This window comes from Marmota monax, unplaced genomic scaffold (genome assembly GCF_021218885.2).
Source record: "Marmota monax isolate L192 unplaced genomic scaffold, Marmota_monax_Labrador192_F-V1.1 WCK01_AAM20220418_F8-fsc00024, whole genome shotgun sequence".
Taxonomy (NCBI): domain Eukaryota; kingdom Metazoa; phylum Chordata; class Mammalia; order Rodentia; family Sciuridae; genus Marmota; species Marmota monax.
Genome location: NW_026695224.1, coordinates 10,163,734 through 10,183,142, shown reverse-complemented (window position 1 = coordinate 10,183,142; position 19,409 = coordinate 10,163,734). Strand labels below are relative to the sequence as shown.

The 19,409-nt window shown below is 48.8% G+C and overlaps 2 protein-coding genes across 2 annotated transcripts; both read right to left on the bottom strand.

Moving 5' to 3' along the window:
• Window positions 1–801: 801 nt before the first annotated feature.
• LOC124086733 (metallothionein-2) lies at window positions 802–2,652 on the bottom strand. Its single transcript, XM_046435217.2, has 3 exons — window positions 2,446–2,652; window positions 1,617–1,682; window positions 802–1,043 (listed from the first exon to the last, which is right to left on the bottom strand). The coding sequence occupies exons 1-3, from the start codon at window positions 2,471–2,473 to the stop codon at window positions 952–954; spliced, it is 186 nt and encodes a 61-aa protein (XP_046291173.1). The 5' UTR covers window positions 2,474–2,652; the 3' UTR covers window positions 802–951.
• Window positions 2,653–5,279: 2,627 nt separating this feature from the next.
• Window positions 5,280–6,511, bottom strand: LOC124086732 (metallothionein-2). Its single transcript, XM_046435216.2, has 3 exons — window positions 6,360–6,511; window positions 5,810–5,875; window positions 5,280–5,508 (listed from the first exon to the last, which is right to left on the bottom strand). Exons 1-3 carry the CDS (start codon window positions 6,385–6,387, stop codon window positions 5,417–5,419), a joined length of 186 nt encoding a protein of 61 aa, XP_046291172.1. The 5' UTR covers window positions 6,388–6,511; the 3' UTR covers window positions 5,280–5,416.
• Window positions 6,512–19,409: the final 12,898 nt, after the last annotated feature.

The window sequence follows — 19,409 nt, the reverse complement described above, 5'->3', positions numbered from 1 at the left end:
GTGAGCACAGTACCCGAGAGGCACGGGGTGGGGTGTTGTTCAGATGAGTAAGGTACATACTGTTTCCCCTTCTCCAAAGGGGCGTGACACACTACCACAGACTGGACTTGTTTCCTGGAGACACCAAGCCCTTCCCTACTCTTAGGCCTTTGCCCAAGCCATGCTCTCTGGCAAGAAGAGAGACCCCAGGTGTCTGTGCAAGAGGTTGCGTGCACTTCTAGGCACAGCCATTGTTTTTTTGTTTTTTTGCAAGACTTCCTCTTCCATAATTACCTGTCTCTCCAGCAGTCTAAGCACCATGTTCCTCTCATAAAGAGCAGCATGCCTGTGTATGCAGTAGGTGCCCCATAAGTGGCTATTGAGTTTAGTCTGTGACAGATATAGGCAAAAAGGGGAGCAAGCACCAATTGACTATTTCTAGAATATTGTAGGGGAAATCCTCTTCCATAGCTCAGAGGAGAGAGCCAAGTCCAAAATAGATCGCATGAGCTGGGCCAGCAGTACATGCCTATAATCCTAGTGCATTGGAGGCTGAGGCAGGAGGACCATAGGTTGTAAGGCCAGTCTGGATGACTTAGTGAGATCCTGACTCAAAAAAATAAAATAAAATAAAATAAAAAGGGCTGGAGATGAGCATGTAGCTCAGTGGACTCCTTCTGTATGTTGGTACTAGGAGAAAAAAAATAGTGTGCATGCACTTGGACCAGTCCCTGCTATTCCTCCCTCCTGCCTCCTTTAAAGTGCAATCCCCTACAGCCCAATGAGAACCAACTTCTATATCCCCCCACACCATGAGGCAGATGAAGTCAAAATAGTTTATTGTCAAATTCCATATGCATTTAAATGAAATGAGATATTTTATGTAAATGGATGAGAAGTGTAAAAAACAAACAAAAATCCAGGTTTTCACAGGTCACTCTATGCACACGTGGTCACAAGACTCTCCCCACCTCAGGCGCAGCAGCTGCACTTGTCCACTGCCCCTTTGCAGACGCATCCCTGGGCACACTTGGCACAGCCCACGGGGCAGCAGGAGCAGCAGCCTGGGGAGCAAAGGGGAGAATGAGAGGTCAGAGCAGACTTAGCCCCCAGCCCACAGGACCCTTAGTTCAGGACGACATGACAGAGAGCCTGGAAAGGCAGGGCATGGGTCTCTGGGTGGTAAAGGAAAGCCAAGTCTCCCGAACTCTACAATGAAATGAGAACACTCAAGACAGGGCAAACCCCTGACAAAGCAGCTCTGGCGAGGGCCAGGGAAGCGCTAGGATGACTACAGGAAAAGCCTGACCCAGCCGGTCAGAAACCCCAAGATCCTGTGGGCTGAGTACATCAGGACCTGGGTATATGGAGAAAGCTGTTTCAAGAAGCAAGGCCTACGTTCAGAATCTGACTCAGACCCTGACACAAGTAGGTGACCTCTCCAGGCCTCAGGATCACAGTTCTGTAATGAGAGGTTGGGACTCTCCCTTCTCTATGGCTCTTTTAGCCCTCTGTTTCTGAATCAGGTGCTGAGGGACGGGGATGAAGACGCTCATTGGCCCCCTCCTGCCTGCTGAGCTCTGAGTGGCTCCTCTGACTCAGCCAGCCCAGCTTCCCAAGGAAGGGCCCCCACTCACTCTTCTTGCAGGAGGTGCATCTGCACTCTTTGCATTTGCAGGAGCCGGCACAGGTGCAGGAGTCACCTGGAAGGAAAGAGGCAGTGAGCCAGGAGATGCAGCCATAACAGTGCTTGCCATTAACCTCCAGAGATGCTTCTCAAGCAGGGCCAGTCCCAAGAGCTCCTTTCCAGCTCAAGCGGGAGGCAGAGAAGCAGGGTCTTTCTTCTCTTCCCTTCCAGGAAGAGGAAGTGCTACCTCCTGCTTTTACTTCACAAAGAAGGTCCCAGACTCCAGCCCAGGATAACTAGGACTGGAGGCCAAGATCTTATTATCTCCCGAGTTCCAAAGAAGCAACCTCCTCTGCTTTCAATCACCCTAACTACTCCAAGGCCTGGAGCCAGTAGCCACCCCGAGTTGAGTGACATCAGGAGGACAGCATTGAGTCTCAGTGCCCTGAACTCCTCCCCACGTGCAGACACGGGGAAGATAGAAGTATTGTCAGGAGCTCAGTGAAAAAGGAACATAGAGAGCAAATGAAGAATCCCTTTAGCTCAGAACTCAAAATGTGACCCTGCCAGGCGCGGTGGCGCCCTGTAATCCCAGCGGCTCAGGAGGCTGAGGCAGGAGGATCTCGAGTTCAAAGCCAGCCTCAGCAACAGCGAGACGCTAAGCTACTCAGTGAGACCCTGTTTCTAAATATAATACACAACAGGGCTGGGGATGTGGCTCAGTGGTTGAGTGCCCTTGGGTTTAATCCCCGGTACCCCCCTCTTCCCCCCCAAAAGTGACTTCCTAAAACCTAGGGACACTTTATTCTGTAGTTCAGAATCAAGTCAGGGACCCTTACCAGTGGCGCAGGAGCAGTTGGGGTCCATCTCGAGTCCGACTGAAGCTGGCGATCCGAAGCAACAGGTGCAAACGAAGGTGAGCTGCAGGAAGGAGCGCCAGAGCCCAAACCCCGCTTGCTCCTTTTATGCCGGGCGCAGGGGGCCGGGCGCAGGTCCGCCCGGCCTTTGCAAGCGAGCGGGTGAGTCGGTGCAGCCCGCTGCCTCCGAGCTGAGCGCACTTAGAGGGCCGGGCGCACAATCCCCGCCCCTTCCCCGCCCCCGCCAGGCTCAGGGGTGCGCACGGCGGGAGCTGTCCCTTTGACCCCCTTGGAAGGCAGGGTCCGGCCCCGCGGGATGTCCCTGCTGCTCCGCTGCCCCTTACCAGTTCCCGCAAGTTTGCTGGTCACCTTCGCCCCCAATCGTTCCAGGAAACCGGTAGTGGCCGTCCCCCACCTGCAGCCCTGAACCACGGAGTCATCTTAGCCTTCCCGGAGGAGTGTGTATGCAGTGCCAACCTCGTGCCTGCATTTCCGCATCTCTAAGACCCGGAGAGCAGTGGGGGAGTTGTGCGCATAAACTACAGGTGTCACCTTTGCCTCCCTTGAACTGTCTGTCCCGGTCCCCACTACAGTCCTTTGTCACAGCAGGTAAGACTGGAGGACTGGGTCTGAGACACATGCATAAGTGGTTGATGAGAATAACAGAGGACACAGGGCAACACCAGGCTGGCTTAAAGATGATGAAAGACTGCCTAATACCCTACCACCCTCATCATGTGCCTGGCACCATTCTAAGTTCTTTGCATGTATCCACTCCTTTGCTCACACAAGCCCAAGCCTATTATGCCCGTTATACAGTAGAGGAGACCGAGCCCAGAGAGGCTGCATCATGAAGGGACACTGGTGAGATTTGCACTCAGCCAGGTTGACTGCAACATCCTGCCTTGCCCTTCACCCTAGGTCACCCTATCCTGTGGAAGTCTGGAGCACTCAAATCTGGTATAGAGGCACCAGCTGGAAGACCACTGAGCTGGCAGTCAGATGCCCCTGCAGAGATCTGTGACCTCTCTACCCTTCGTGTACCTTCTCTCAAATCAGAGGCACAATTGGACTTGCCACCTGAGGGCCCTTCCAGCTCAAAACTGAGAGGCAGAGTGGAGCATCCAGTGACATCCTGTTGTGCCAGCTGTGTCCAAGGCGTAAGGACAGCTATATCGCTAATTCATTCGCATCTTTACTGCTGAGCTTGTGGGATCTTGGGAAGGTGGTCTACTACTATGGAAGACAGGACAATCTTGACAAACCTTCCGGTTCATTGTCTCACTGGTTCCTATGAACAGGACCTCAGTCCTTCCTAGAGAACACCACCACACCCTCAGAATTTAGACTCCAGTTTCACCCCTGCATACAGAGACACGAAGTAGTTCATCAGTTCACATATGTTATATTGCTAGAAAAATGCTAAGCTGTTCCCTCCAGGTCCCTAGACACAAAGCTCATTAGAAGCAGCTGAAGGCTAGGATTGAAAGAGGATCAAGCCCAGCACAGTGGTGCACACCTGTAATCCCTGAGGCTCAGGAGGTTGAGGCAGGAGGATGGCAAATTAAAAGCCAATCTTGGCAATTTAGTGAGTCCATAAGCAATTTATCAGGACCCTATCTCCAAAAGAAAAGAGCGGGAGGGTCTGAGGACTACTTTAGCTTAGTGCATAGATGATTCCTGAGAACAACATAGCACCCCTGGGATGAATGATCCCCAGTACCAGAAAAAGAAAGAAAAGAAAGAGGAGCAAATTCATCCTGACTTTGGTAGCCGGGAGGCTGAGGTAGGAGGATCACCAGTTCAAAGCCAGCCTCAGCATTTTAGAGAGGCCCTAAGCAACTCAGCAAGACCCTGTCTCTAAATAAAATATTAAAGAGGGCTGGGGATGTGGCTCAGTAGTTAAGCAACCCTGGGTTCAATCCCCAGGACCCAAGAAAAGAAAACAGGGTATGCTGAGGGATCAGTGCGTGTCCTGTCAGTAGATCTGGGTGAACTAAGATTGAGGGTTCCTAGTAAAAATATCTTGACCAGTGCAGCTAGGTCACAGGAGGCCACACACTGGGGACAGTCTGCAATGCATATTGCCAATGAACATATGTGCAAAGTGTGTAGATTGTTAGTTTTTTTCCCCTCTTCATTCATTTATTGAAATTTTCCTGTTGAATCTAAAAAATGGGTTTGTGCATTTTCTTCTTGGATTTAATTTTCTCTAGAATTAATTTTCTAGAGAAAAAGAAAATTTTTTTTTCTAGAGAAAAAAATAAAAATTGTTTATTCACCATGGGGTTTGAGTATCCCTGAGGACAAAAAGAACTGGGAAGTTGGAGTTCATACCCTAAAGTCACTTTCTTCTTTTTTTAAAAAAATATCACTATTTATTATTTATTTATTTTTATGTGGTGCTGAGGATTGAACCCAGGGCCTCACACCTGTGAGGCAAGCACTCTACCACTGAGCTACAGCCTCACCCCCGTGAAGTCACTTTCAAGCCTAAAAATCCAATGAGGAAGGAAAGTTAGTCCAGGAAATCAGACAATTTAAAAAAAAAAAAATCAAGAAGTTTCCATGCCTTCAACACTTCACATGAGAATGGACGTGGGCACGTATCCCTCCCCCCAATCGAACACACAGACTCATCAAATGGATTTGGCCCAAAACTTTTCTATTTTATAGAAGATGAAGCTCAGTAACGTCTCTCTGTTTGCAGGAACACAGTATTTAAGGCTAATAATTCAAAGGCTCTGCAGTTAGAATTCACTCCCCTGCCTCAGTTCCTTATAGTCATAGCACACAACGAAAACCAGAGTCAAAAATCAAGTAAACACATTTTATTATCATTCACATGCTTCGTAGAAAAAGGGATGATTCAAACAGGTCTGGATACAAGAATAGGAAATCCAGGTTTGCCCACAGGGCTCTATGTACACATGGGAGCATGGTTCACTCCACCTCAGGCGCAGCAGCTGCACTTGTCTGATGCCCCTTTGCAGACACACCCCTGGGCACACTTGGCACAGCCCACAGGGCAGCAGGAGCAGCAGCCTGGGGAAAAATGCGAAGAGTGAGAGGTCAGAACAGACAGCCCCACAGCAGACCTGGCTCCTCCCCAGCCCACGTTATTATAAGAGCTCAGCTGCAATCTGGGACAATAAGAAACAACTTTGGGGTTTGTATCCCTATAGAAAAGGCTGCTCTGGCTCATCTGAGCTCAGTCTGGAGAGGAAGTGGAATGACCTCTGGAGGCAAAGGAAGACCCATTCCCCAGAGGCTTACACAGGAGCCAGCTCTGGGTTCTCCCCCAGCCTCAGCCAGCCCAGCTTCCCAGGGAAGTCCCCAAACTCACTCTTCTTGCAGGAGGTGCATTTGCACTCTTTGCATGTGCAAGAGCCGGCACAGGTGCAGGAGTCACCTGTAAAGGATTAAAGACAGGCAGGGAGCTATGGGTGTGATGCTGGAGAACCAGCAGAGGGATGTCACTGACATCCTTCACCGTGGCCACGCTGACCCAGCCCTGGCAGCTCCTCTCCCACAGAGAACCGCTGAAGTGTCATCCCATCTTCTCCACACTGCTGCTGGGAAGCACCGGGCACCCCCTGTGTTTTCTCCCCAGGGAAGGAGCGCCCCTGATTCCAGACCTAGCTCAGGAAGGTGATAATGGAGCAGGGCGGCTTTGAACCTCCCTGTGGTTACTCTGAAATGGGAGGTCAGCTGTTGCGTGGTGGTGGTGGTGGTGGTGGGGGATCCAAAAGGATGTTGAAGACACTTAGCCAGAGAGAAAGGAGTGGAAAGTAAGGAGTCTACTTCACTCGGAACTAAGGGTGTGCCCTCCCCCAACCAAAGGGGCCGGGCTGAGAAATGGAATTCCGAAGTCCTTGAAAGCCGGAGAGCCTTACCGGTGGCGCAGGAGCAGTTGGGGTCCATTTCGAATGGAAGTGAGTCGAGGTCCCAGCAAAGATCTAGCGGGCGGAGCAGCTGCAGGAAAGCGTGCTGGAGCTTGGGAAGCCGCCCTATTCCCTTTATAGTCGGGGGCGGGCCGTGCGCAAAGGCTCCGCCCGCGCCCTGCACTCGCCCGGCCGAGTCCGCACCGCCCGCTGGCCTTGAGCTAGGCGCACCCCGCGGGCCGCGCGCAGGGGTCCGCGTGCAGCACCCCGCCGCACCCGTGCTGCCGGCGCCAGAGGGGCTGTGCACTCGGCCCCACGCGGTGTCCCTGCTGCCCTTCTAACCTTCCTAGAGGGTCCCAACCCCCCATGTGAGTTCCGGGAACCCATTCCTGCAGCCCAGCCCTGGCGCCCTTTCCCTCAGTATTTTTCTTTTCTCTGATCTCTGTGCAGCCCCAGCCTCGTGCTCACTGACCCAGATCTGCACCAGTCCAGGAGGGGAGCCACGGAAATGGGGCAGAACACTGACCATCAGTTTTTCATCCACCTCCCCTGTGTTGCCTGTCCCTGTCCCCTTAGTCATTTATGTCATGTTTCTTTTTTGCACAGTCGCATAGGGACACAAGGTGCTTCCTCCCTCCTTCCCTTCTGCACTTCAGAGAAGATGCATGGGTACTTTTGTCAGGTTTCTGAGCTGCTTAAACTCACCTGTAGCTTCCCACAGCCTAACCAGGCCACATACGTGGATGGGGAGTCCCAAAGCCTGGGGTCCCCAAAGGAGAGCCACTTGTTTGGTGATGTGCAGACCCTGAGTTAAGTACAGAAGCCAGGTATCTGCTTACTTTCCTTTTGATACTTATTTTATTATTATTGGGGGGGGGTACTGGAAATTGAACTCAGGGGCACTTGACCGCTGAGCCACATCCCCAGCCCTATTTTGCATTTTATTTAGAGACAGGGTCTCACTGAGTTGCTTAGGGCCTTGCTAAATTGTTGAGGCTGGCTTTGAATTTACAATCCTCTTGTCTCAAAACTCCTGAGTTAATGGGATTACAGGTGTGTATCACCACTTGCCCCTCCCCCTCATATTTCTGATAAATAGACACTTTAGTTGTGCCAAGCCCTGTTTGATCACTTTGGATCTTTGAACTCACAAAGCCTTCAGTAAATACTATTTAACCTGTTTTCCTAAGAAAATATCTACAAGACAAGGAGTTATAAAGTTCCCTGCCTGGGGTCACAGGGCCAGGACCTGGGATGCTGAATCTGAATCCAAATTCACAGGGAAAGAGGTCAAGGATGGAGCTTCCCTTTGGCCTAGGTGTCCTCCCCACCTCTCTACTGCTTGAAATCAAAGAAAAGAGGAAGCTCCAGGTCAATCAAGGGAGCCACAAGAGTGGCACTGAAGGGATAGGTGTCATTTCATGGCCGCCTCCTGCAAGTGAGACTGGTTCTCACCCCCAGTAGTGGAGAAGGGTTGCTCTTCATGCGAGTGACTTTAATGAAATACAAGTTCTGTCAAAGAAAAATGGTCCAGAAATGGCAGGCACTCTGGGGCATCGCTCATGAAGGACATCAGGTGTGTTGAGCACTGCTTATTACCCAGCGTGGATCAGTGTGTGAAGGGAAGAGCAGAGGAGCTCGGAACTGCTGGGCTACAGGTCACACACTCATGTGGCTTATGAGAAGAACCAAGGACACAGAGCTGGGCCTGCCGGGCATGGCTTATTGCTGTGAGTAAAATGTTTTCTGCGCTGTGAAAACAAACAAACAAACACCATAGCCACAGGTTGTGGTGCATGCCTGTAATCACAGCTCGTTAGGTGGCTGAAGTGTAAGGATTACAAGTTCAAGGCCACCTGGACAACCTAAGGAGACTGTCTCAAAATTTTAAAAAGAGCTGAGGATGTCGCTCACTGGTGGAGCATCACTCAGCATTGGGGAGTAAGCTCTGGGTCCGGTCGCCAGTAATACGACAAATAAGTAAATAAGTTATGGAGCAGTCGTCACTTGGCCAGAGCCATGCTAAGGTCTCACATACATTAAGTCATTAGTCCTAAATGCCCCACCCTCTTATTATGCCCCATTTGCAGCAGAGGAGGCTGAGACCAGAGAGGTTGTGTCACACAGATTAAAGTGACACTGTTGAGATTTGTACTCAGGAAAGTGGACTTCATCATGCCCTCACCCTCCACCCTATGTCACCCTGTCCCGTGAAAGAGCAGGACACTGAAATCTGGCACAGAGGCACCAGTGGGAAGACATCTGAGCTGACAATCAGATGTCCTGCAGAGCTCTGACCTCTCTGCCCTCCATGTACCTTCTCTCAAATCAAAGGCACAACTGAACTCATGAACCAAAGACCCTTCCCGCTCAGAGTTGTGAGGGGCAGAATATAGAATCCAGTGACGACATGTTATGGCAGCTGTGTCTAGGGCATAAGGACACTATAGCACTAATCCATTCACACCTTTACTGCTGAGCTGTGGGACTGTGGACAGGTCTCCTTGCTCTTCTGGAGTTCAGGACCAACCCTGCACATTCATTCTCATTGGCCCCACAAAAGCAAGGGTCAATAGCTTGAGAAAGGCTTAGTATGTAAGAACTGCGCTTATTTGGTTTTGTGAGACTGGGAATGGAACCCAGGGCTTTACAAATGCCAGACAAGCATTTTACCACTGAGCTACATCCAAGCCCTTTGTACTTTATTTTCGGTCTGGCTCTGCAAGGGAGGCTGACCTTAAATTTGGGATTCTCTGGCCTCAGCCTCCAAAATAGCTGGGATTACATTCATGAGCCACCTGACCTGGCCATACTCATGGTTTTGGAATAGGTCAGTGGAGTTCAAATCCATCAGCAGTTGCAATCCACAGTTATGCTTCCCAAGCATTTGGGCCTTTTCCAAGAACCTAATGGAACCTAACAGAATTCTGACTCCAGAAAGTCATGGAGACCTAATGATTAAAATGCTGTAGTGTAGCTTGGGGCAGTAGCGTGCACTTGCAATCCCAACAACTAGGGAGGCTGAGGCAGGAGCATCAAAAGTTCAAGGCCAGCCTTTGCAAGTTAGCCAGACTCTTTCTCAAAGTAAAATAAAAAGATTTGGGGATGTAGTTCAGTGGTTGAGCTACACACATATAAAGAAAGCTCTATCCAGAAGCCAGTCCATGATCACATTTATCCCTCCATAGATATACAATCTTTTCTCTTCAAACGAGTGAAGGAAGCTCAGAGAGCCTTTATATGGGCAGTAGGGGATGAAGTGAACTGTTAACCAGGATGTCTGACACCAAAACTCATGCACATGGCACAAGCTGTCTCCTGAAACCCTCTTTCGCATGGGACACCTGCAGGCAATCACAGTCTTGCCTCTGGACCACATGACTCATCATTTTCTTCGAATATCAAATAGCAATTCCTTCAACAAGGAGCTAAGGGAAAGAACTTCTTCTATTAATTAGTCACCCAGGGCCTCACTCCATTCTATTGAATGTCACGGTAGCTTGGAAACTGCATTATCTGATGTCAGTCTTGCATAGGCAGACACAAGGTACTTCAGCTGCAAAAAGTTCTTCCTTGAATTTCCTCCAAATCCCTAGTCACTTTGCTGATTTTAAGCACCCAAGGGCTAAAATTTGAAGTAAGACCAGACTTCAGCCTGACCTTACAAGGAACTGTCAAAGATTCAGAACCACATCATAACAGTTCTCAGATGTCACTGAGCATCCTGTGAGTGTCTCTGTGCAAGCCAAGACTAATGGTTCCTCATAGGGATGTCCAGGTGCACTGGATAAAGCCTGCAAACTGTCTCCCATCTGCAATGCACACTCCTTTAAAAATGTATAATGTTTGTAATTCTTTTTTATTGAACTCAGGGGCACTTGACCACTAAGCCACATTCCCAGCCCTATTTTGTAGTTTATTTAGAGACAGGGTCTCTAAATAAAAATGAGTTGCTTAGCACCTTGCTTTTTGCTGAGGCTGGCTTTGAACTTGCAATCCTGCATGCACCACTGCGCCTGGCTATAATTCTTTTATTCCCCTGTTGTTTTATGTATTTATTGAAAGTTGGCTGCTGTATTTTGTGCATGTTCATTTTCTTACCAAAGCTTATGTCTGTGTTTGATTCCAGTGTCCTCATACCATCTAGTATAATGTTCTCAATGTTTTCAGCTGAGAAACTGAAACCGAGACAGGTAAACTGATGTGCCTGAGGCACCAGGTTTATCTTGATAGGATATGGTTGCAACTTTCAGGTTTCTGCACTCCCAGCTCTGCTGGACATGGTTCAGGGCTCACAAAAAAAATAAATAAATAAAACCAGAGGCAGAATCAGTCTGCAACTTTTTATTATCATTCACATATTTCATAGAGGAAGAAATGTAACAAAGGGTCAGGGATGCATGAAAAGTCCATATTTGCACACATCACTCTATTTAGATGTGGGAGCAGGGCTTGCTCCACATCAGGTACAGCAGTGGTGCTTGTCTGATGCCCCTTTGCGGACACACTCTTGGGCACACAGACTGGCAGACCAGCAGCCTGGGGAAGAAAGAGGAGAGCAAGAAGTCAGAGCAGACTTACCAGCATCTCCCAGCTGGCCTGGCTGGAGCTCTGCCCCAGCCCCACAGGACTCTTAGTTGAAGACCCTCAGCTGCTCTGTGAGGAGGCAGCTGATGGACCTTTGGGGTGAATCATGCTATAAGAAGGCTGCTCAAACTCACCTGAGCCCAGTACAGGGCCAAATGCTTGGATGGGCAGTGATAGGTCCCATGGGGGCAAAGGAAAGCCAGAAATCCCCAGAACTATTCGGTAAAGAAAGTCCATTCCTTAAGTATTGGGCCCGTGCTTGTCTGCCTGGTGTACTCTCTGGGTCTCAGTTTCCTTGTTCTAAGAAATAAAGGTTCTAAGAAATAAATGAACCATCTCTAAAGTTCTCCTGCTCTGCTGCTGTATCAGGTACTGAGGGAAGAGGATGTCAGGGGAGCTGGTCATTGATCTGCTCCTGCCTACTACACTCTGGGTCTGACCTCTGAATCAGTCCAGTCCCCAGATTCCCAGGGAAGGCCCTGCACTCACTCTTCTTGCTGGAGGTGCACCTGCACTCACTCTAAGCATTTGCAGGAGCTGCGTGTAAAGAGGAGAAAGGCAGGCAGTGAGCAAGGAGTGTGTTGCAGGAGAAAAAGCAATTGGTCCGCAAATGTGCCCAGCTCAGTGCAATGCCAGCCTACTAGCTCTGTCCCATTAAGACCTCAAGGACGCCTAATCCCACTTGTCTCCCCATAGGCTATAATGAGCCTAATGTCCTTGATCCGGAATTTGGTCTATGCAACTTAAATGCTGGGCAGTGCAGTTAGGTTCAGACTAGTATCTCCCACTGCCTGGCTGACATGGAGCAGGGCAGTTATGAGCCTGAGCAGTCTGAGCTCTGAAAGGGGACTCGTTGGAAGGTTGGAAATTCTCTAAGAGCTGATGAAGGTGCTTGGCAAGAGAAAAAAGCACTACAAGTCTATTCCAGCCAGGACTCAAAATGCACCCTGCACTCCCAGGGACATTTATTCGTGATCGGTTTACGGGAATTTTAAGGACCCAAAACTTTTCAGTGACGCAAGAAGAACTGGGGGCTCCTTTGAGCTCTTGGTGAGACTAGAGAGGCAAAGTGAGCGACGAAAAGTAAGTGGGACTCCTGCAAGGCGCGCTGGAGGCTTGCAGGCGGCCCGTTTATTGCGCAGTCAGGTGATCGGCCCGGGCGCAAAGCCCGGCCCCGGCCCTTGCACCCGAGGGGCGGAGCTGAGTGCACCCGGCGACTCCAGTAGCACCCGGCGCGCCACTCCCCCAGCTAAGCTCCGTGCGCACCGCAGGACCGCCCCTTTGGCGCCGGCTCGCGGCGGAGGGGCCCTGCGACGTGCAGTACGCGGAGTCCCAATTTCTCCGAGATTACTGGCCATCACCGCCCCCGTGCGTTCTGCCTTGTCTATGGTCGTCAGCAGCGCTGTTGTCCTCAGAGTCGCCTTTCCTGGAGTCCGTGTGCAACCCCAGGCTCGTCATGCTCCTGGACAGCTGGGAGAGGACGTTTTGTGCAAAGAACTAGCCCTGCCTATGAGCTTCCCCTCCCCCGCATCGCCCGTGGCTCTGTCTCAGTCTTTTGGACCCCACCTCCTGTGCACAGGACAGAGGCCAACAGTGTTCCAGGGCTCTCTCTCCCTTCCATTCTTCGCGCTTGAGGGGATGTGTGGGCACCCTGCCCGGGTCTTTCTTAACTTAGTATTCTCCTGGGACTGTCTACATTTTAGCAGTCCCACTCTACTCCAGGATGGCAGTCTGAAAACTGGGGATGCCCCGAAAGAGGGATTATTTTAGGTAATATGCAGACCCTGCCCTAAATAGCGGGAGAAGTATTTCTCTTTCAATATTCCTGACCACTGCACAACATGTAGTCTCTAATGTCAGGCCCTATTTGATCGCTTATATTCTGAACCTCACAAAAAAAGGGAAATACTATTTATGAGTCAAACAACTACAACACAAAGAATTCAAGGAACTTGCTCGAAGTCCCAGAGCTAGGAAGTGGATCAGGAACTGGAATCCCATGAGCCTCCTCGGTGATGAAATCTCGCTTAGACCCAGGCAAATCTTCCACCCTCTGCACAACCGGAAACCTTTCCCACAGGAGCGAGCCGCCAGCTCCACCTTGGCCAGTGACAAGAGCCATCTGTAAGTGGCATCTATATATTTTGTCTGTATCTTTACAGACTTGGACATTATTTTTTTCTAGCTATCTTCTCTATCTGGAATGAGACTGATGCTCATTTTCTGTGTTGGTAGGGTTTGTTTTTCATATAAATTATAGGAACATGAACCATTTCAACACAGATGTTAAGTAACATGGTCCGGATGGTTGCAGAAATGATAATCATAATTCTGTATCTGACATGAGGACGGAGTTGCTCCTAGCTTTATGTCCCTCCCTAGTGTGGATCACAGTTTCGTGGCAAGAGTGAATAATTCTCTTTGGACCACAGGTCACATGTTCATGTGATAGATGATAATGAAGGGGATACAGGTCTAAGCACACCAGGCCAGGCTGCTTTGTGTATATGTAAATAAATTAAATAAAATGAATTAGTATTAAAAATAAAACCACAAAATATGGAACCCATTGGATTAGATCTTGGAGAAATATTTCAATAAATACATGAAAAGCAAAAATAAAAGAATTACAGCTGGGCACGATGGCACACACCTGTAACTCCAGTGACTTGTGAAGCTTAAGCAGGAGGATCAAAAGTTCAAGACCAGCCTCACCAACTTATTGATACCCTCAAGCAACTTAGTGAAACCCTGTCTCAAAATTAAAAAAAAAAAAAAAAAGGACTGGGGATGTAGCTCAGGGGGCAAAGTACTCCTGGGTTCAATCCCCAGTACCAAAACAAACCAATAAACCAGAAAGAAAAACGAAAAGAAATAGATTTACAAACACTACATACTTGTACTAGGTATGTTCACAGAACAGTTCCCAGGCCAGCCCCAGTGTGTGAATCACACACACACCTTGAATACCAGCCCAGACAACCTGTGGGTACCATGAGTTCTGGCCAGCCCGGAGCCAATGACCTGCCTGGCACTGACCCCCAAGAGTTCTCTATTGTGTCTTGGCTCTGAATCCTTGGGGATTTCTCCCCAAGTCAGCCTGAACTCTTTCAAGTTCCAGACCTTGGCCACTTGGAACCGGTAAAGTGTCTGGGGATTTGTAGAGAATTGCCCAGCCTTATCCAGGCAGGATATAGTATAGGTAAGATTTGTTCCAGATGAAGTATTTATTATTTTTAATACTAATTCGTTTTATTTTATCTTCTGTTGGTAAAGCTGAGGTCTGGGGTGGATGCCTGAGTCTTCCTATCATGGCCTGCTCCTGCCTGTTGAGATCAGGATCATTCCCCTGGCTCCTGGCCAGCCCTTGGTTTCCCAGGAAAGACCCCACAGTCACTCTTCCTGCAGGAGGTGCGCCTGCACCCTTGGCATTTGCAGGGCCACCTGTGAACATGAGAAGGCCTTGCAGTGAGCAAGGAGATGCAGGAAACACAGCACTCAGCGGACATGCTACCCGCTCAGTGCAAGGCCTGGCCTGTCCCGCTCAGGGCACAGTGCTTCCCTCCCCACAGGATGGCATGGCCTTTTGTCCTTCAATTGGGAGAGACCAAATCCACTGCCTCCTTTTCAGTCTGGGCAACTCAAGTGCTGGTGTGAACTGAAGTCCATAATTTTTGTATCTGACCTACCATTCTTGTGACTATCAGGTAAAACTCCCAGGATGCATCTCTAAGCTCAGCTGACCTCTAACCTCCATCAACCCTAAAGCTAAGATGCTGGGGAAAAACAAAACAAAACAAAAAAAATCTGGAACTTACAAAAGGGATTTTCCCACCTTGCTGTAGCCCACCTGCTTCCTACTCTCACCGGTATAATTGCTAAACATATTTACAACGTTCTTTTTGTTGTGTGACTACTGAAGTTCATTTAATGTTTTCCAGGGGTCATTTAAGTCACTTGAATTATAACGTTTTCCATGTCATTCAGGGTCACTTGAATTGGGGTTCTGGTGCCATGGCCACTGGTATTTGGCTCAGAATAAGCTATTCTCTTATTGTACATAGAGTTCCTATTTTATGAGGACACTGGATGGACAAAGCACTCAGGCTCAGTGTAGTAGGCCCCGACAGCAATGTGACATGGAGCAGGGGGGGTTATGAGCGTGAATACTCTAGCCTCTGAAATGAGATTTGCTGGAAGGGTATTAATGCTCTAAGGGACAACAAAGGTGTTTGGCAAGAGGGAAGGCGTTAGAACTACAAAAGAAGTGAGTCCTACCCAGCCAATACTCAGAATGCGCCCTCCACTGCTGGGGACTTTGGTCTGTAACTGGGAAGGGTCCCAGAGGCGCAGAAGCAGTCTGGGTCCTTTCGGAGACCCTGGGAGGTTGCAAATGCAGGGAAAGGCGAGGAAAGAGCCCGGGAGGCTGCATAGTCAGGTGACCGCCGAGAGCAGAGGCGCCGCCCAGGTTTTGCACGCGCGCCCCTGGCGGGATCCTGCAGCTCCGCTGGTTGCACACAGCCGGGAACTGTTCCTTCGTCCCGAGGGACTGTGTGTTTTTTCCGAACACGGTATTCCTGCCGCCCCTCAGCCCTTTCCCAATTTCTCCAGATTGCTGTCCCCACCCCACCACCCCTAATTGTTCCTGGAACTGGACCCGGGGACCTCGCTGGTGTCCCGGCCCCCGCGCTCGCGCTGTCATCTGCTTAGTCATTCCCGGGGTCCGTGTGCAGGCCAGGCTCGGGTTCCCTGTGTCGGCTCAGCGGGGCGCAAAGCAAGGGTTGTGAGCAAAGGACCGCGTGGGTGACGACACTTTTCCTTCCCCCGCGTAGCGGGTCCTCTGGGCTCGGTTCAGCCCGTCCACCCAAACTCGGCTTTCTCTCTTCCTTTGTCCAGCCTGAGACTGTGCGGCCACGATGTCTGGGTCCTATTTGTCAGAAAGTTTTTGAGGACCTAGCCACAGGCTAGCAGGTCCAGCCCCTCCAGGATGGCAGTTTTGAAAAGGGGGAGCCACCCAAAGGAAGGGTCACTGTACATGATGTGCAGACCCTGTACAAATACTTTCTAAATAAGAAGGAGTGTCACTGGGACCGGGGTTCAGAGAGAGAGAGAGAGAGAGAGAGAGAGGAACCTCGACTCAGGTCCTAAGGTTCTTGACTTTGTCCCAGAAAGGAATTTAGGGACCTGTCAAAGTGAGGCACAGACTGATTTTATTGAGAAAAACAAAAGGTGCACACAGTGAGAGACAGGGCAGGGTCCCCAACAGCAGGCCCTGGGGAGGAACACACTAGCTACACACACCTTAGCCAGACTTATTTATATATATATGTAAAATCTGTGACAAGTCCCACTAATGTGTATACTAAGGCAGGAGGATCACGAGTTCAAAGCCAGCTTCAGTAAAAGTGAAGTGCTAAGCAACTCAGTGAGCAGCTCAACTCTGTCTCTAAATAAAATACAAAATAGGGCTGGGGATGTGACTCAGTGGTCGAGTGCCCCTGAGTTCAATCCCAGGTTCCCCCCAAAAAATAAATAAATAAATATATTCATATATATAATCATGCAAAAACATCTATAGTACAAAGACATGATCTAAGAGGATATTTTAAGTCTTCCTTAGGGTTGGTGACTGGACATGTTAGCCATTACCTACTAGGGGTCATTTTTCTTTCTTTTTTTCTTTGATGAAAAATCACTGTCATTCCCACCAGGCGGTTTACTGTTCTGCTTTGTGAGCTTACACAGCACTACACCACTGGTGGAGAGTTCAGGGTTTGCTGGAAAGTGTGATTAAGAGTATAAGTAGGGGCTGGGGTTGTGGCTCAGCGGTAGAGCACTCTCTTGCCTAGTCTGTGGGAGGCCCTGGGTTCGATCCTCAGCACCACATAAAAATAAAGGCACTGTGTTGTGTCCATCTACACCTAAAAAAATAAACATTTACCCCAAAAAAGAGTGTAAGTAATCAGGTCCTAGAAATATAAATCACAATTCTCCCACTTATTGAGCAAAGGCATTCTCAGACCTGTTTTTCTTTTAGGTCCAGGTCAGGAAAAAAAAAAGTTTCTTATTATAAGGTGTAATAATTAATTTAATAGTGTTGTTGGTGACCAGAGTATTTGAAAGTGACCTTTAAATGTAGACTTTTAATTCATGTGAAAGTAGACATCACATATGATATATATACATGATATATATGTGATATATAAAATATCAATACATATATATTACATGCACTATATATATATATATATATATATATATATATATGCCTAATCACTACATATCATTAGCATACATTATATATGATATATTTCCCAGGATATATTACACTTATTTTGTATATCAATCACTATATATATTTTAGCATAATCTCTGGAAGTAAGAAAGTAAGACTGATTCTAAATATTAGTAGAGTTAGCAAATTTTTCTTTTGTGATGTTTAATTTTTCACATTCGCTTCACTAGGTTCTTTGCTCAAACATTAGTGTAATGTCACTCTGATGTCGTTTTCTAGATCAATAGACTTAGAATGAAGCAGAGTCTGGCCCACATTATTAGTAAACCTCATTCAGTTAGTGGAAGTCCTTAGGAGAAAAGACCGAGGTCCCCAGGTGAGAAAGGAATTACTGTCCACTCTGACTGCAGCATGACACAATGAGAAAGGAATTCTCCCTCCAGACTGCCTTCACCACAGTAAAGAGTGCACCCTCAACCCCCGAAACAGTTTCAGGCTGCTGGCCTGTGCTGGAGCCTCATGTTAGCCAGCACCCCCCCCCCCCACACACACACACACACACGAGCCAGTTTCTTTTTTTTTAAAAATATTTATTTATTTATTTTAGTTTTTGGCGGACACAACATCTTTGTTTGTGTGTGGTGCTGAGGATCGAACCCGGGCCGCAGGCACACCAGGCGAGCGCGCTACCACTTGAGCCACATCCCCAGCCCCGAGCCAGTTTCTTAAAATAAATCTTTTTCCTTCTAATTCAACCTGTGTACATCCTATTAGTTCTCTTTCTCTGGGGTACCAGGAGTAATAGTAATAGTAATTCATATTTGAGAAAATATGAGTCATTTAAAGGAAAAATGTTAAATAAAATATTTGTGGGGCCTAGCCTAGGTGGAAACAGGGTGTCAGGCATCTTTCTGTGTGGACCCCAAACTCACGGACTGACTTGCTTACACTAGAGGCAACCGCTGGAGAGCAGATCACATCTCACCTGAGTCACCTGTACCTGGGCATGATAACCTGTTTGTGGCTGAGTCAGCTCTACTGTAAAAGGAGTATAATAATCGTGTCTCTCTGGCAGAAATACATGTGGGGAACATTATCCTACCTTCAGACAAATAAGCCAGGCCTGTCAAGTACCCTGTATTGTCCTCATCTAATACCTTAGCATGTGACCTGTGGGCCAGACCATCTGTAGCTTCTGAACTGTGAGAGATAGGGTTTGCCATCTAGTGACATCGCGATTTGGCAGCTATGACTAGGGCAAGAGGCCAGACCTCTGATGGCTGAGTTGTACAACCTTGGGCAAGTTGCTTAGCCACTCTGAAAGAATACAATTACACCAGTCCCCTCACGTTAACTCTCTCCTGTGGGAGGTTCCTATAATAGGAGATGGCAGGGCTTTTGTGTTTGTTGAAATGCCGCAGCCTTGCCTGATCACAGAGGGCCTGGTGCAGATCCTCTACCCTTCCTGGGAACCCAGGCTCCTGCCTCTCCCAGCTGTCACCCAGAGTTCTCCTTCCCAGGCAGATCTTTCCCCAGGGTTTGTTGAGACAGGGACTGTCTCTCCAGAAAGTCCATGTGGACAGACTGATCATAACTGTCACGGATGGTAAGCCCTAGGTAGGAGTCGGGAGTCTGTCTCACTTAATCTCTACATTCAGGTGTATCTCCTGGGAGATACACATGAGGAGCTCTTATGGAATCTGCAAGTTCTGTTCCTACTCTGTGCCATTTGCAAATAAGCAAACTGTTCTGGGAGCAGACAGGAAACTCGATCCCATGGCTAAGGAGTGGAGAAGGAGCCTGCGCTCCAAAGGCCCCTCTCCCCAGCAGGTCTGGGGTCAGGGCTTCCCTCGGGCTGGGTGATGAGGGGTGTGGCAGTGTGCTGCCATCAGAGCCTCTCATGGGAAAGGGGAGGTTTCCAGAGATCAGGGTGCCAGTGTCTTTTATTGTCTAATTTGGGCAGGGTCAGATCTGTCCAGATGCTGATGCGTATTTTGTTTTATTTCATTTTTTATCAATATAATGAGATTACAATGAGCCCAAGATCATCTGAGGTGTCAAGGTGGTATGTGAGCTATATGGAACCTTGAGGAGCCCCCTTGTGGTTGGGGATGTGTCCCCTCTGGAGCAGGTGGTGATCATCAACCAGGCTTTCACTTCCGGTCAGAGGCCTCTGACTGACAGGCTAACAGTAATTCAGGGTTCACTCTAGCAACAGAACTGGAGGTTCAGAGAGGTTC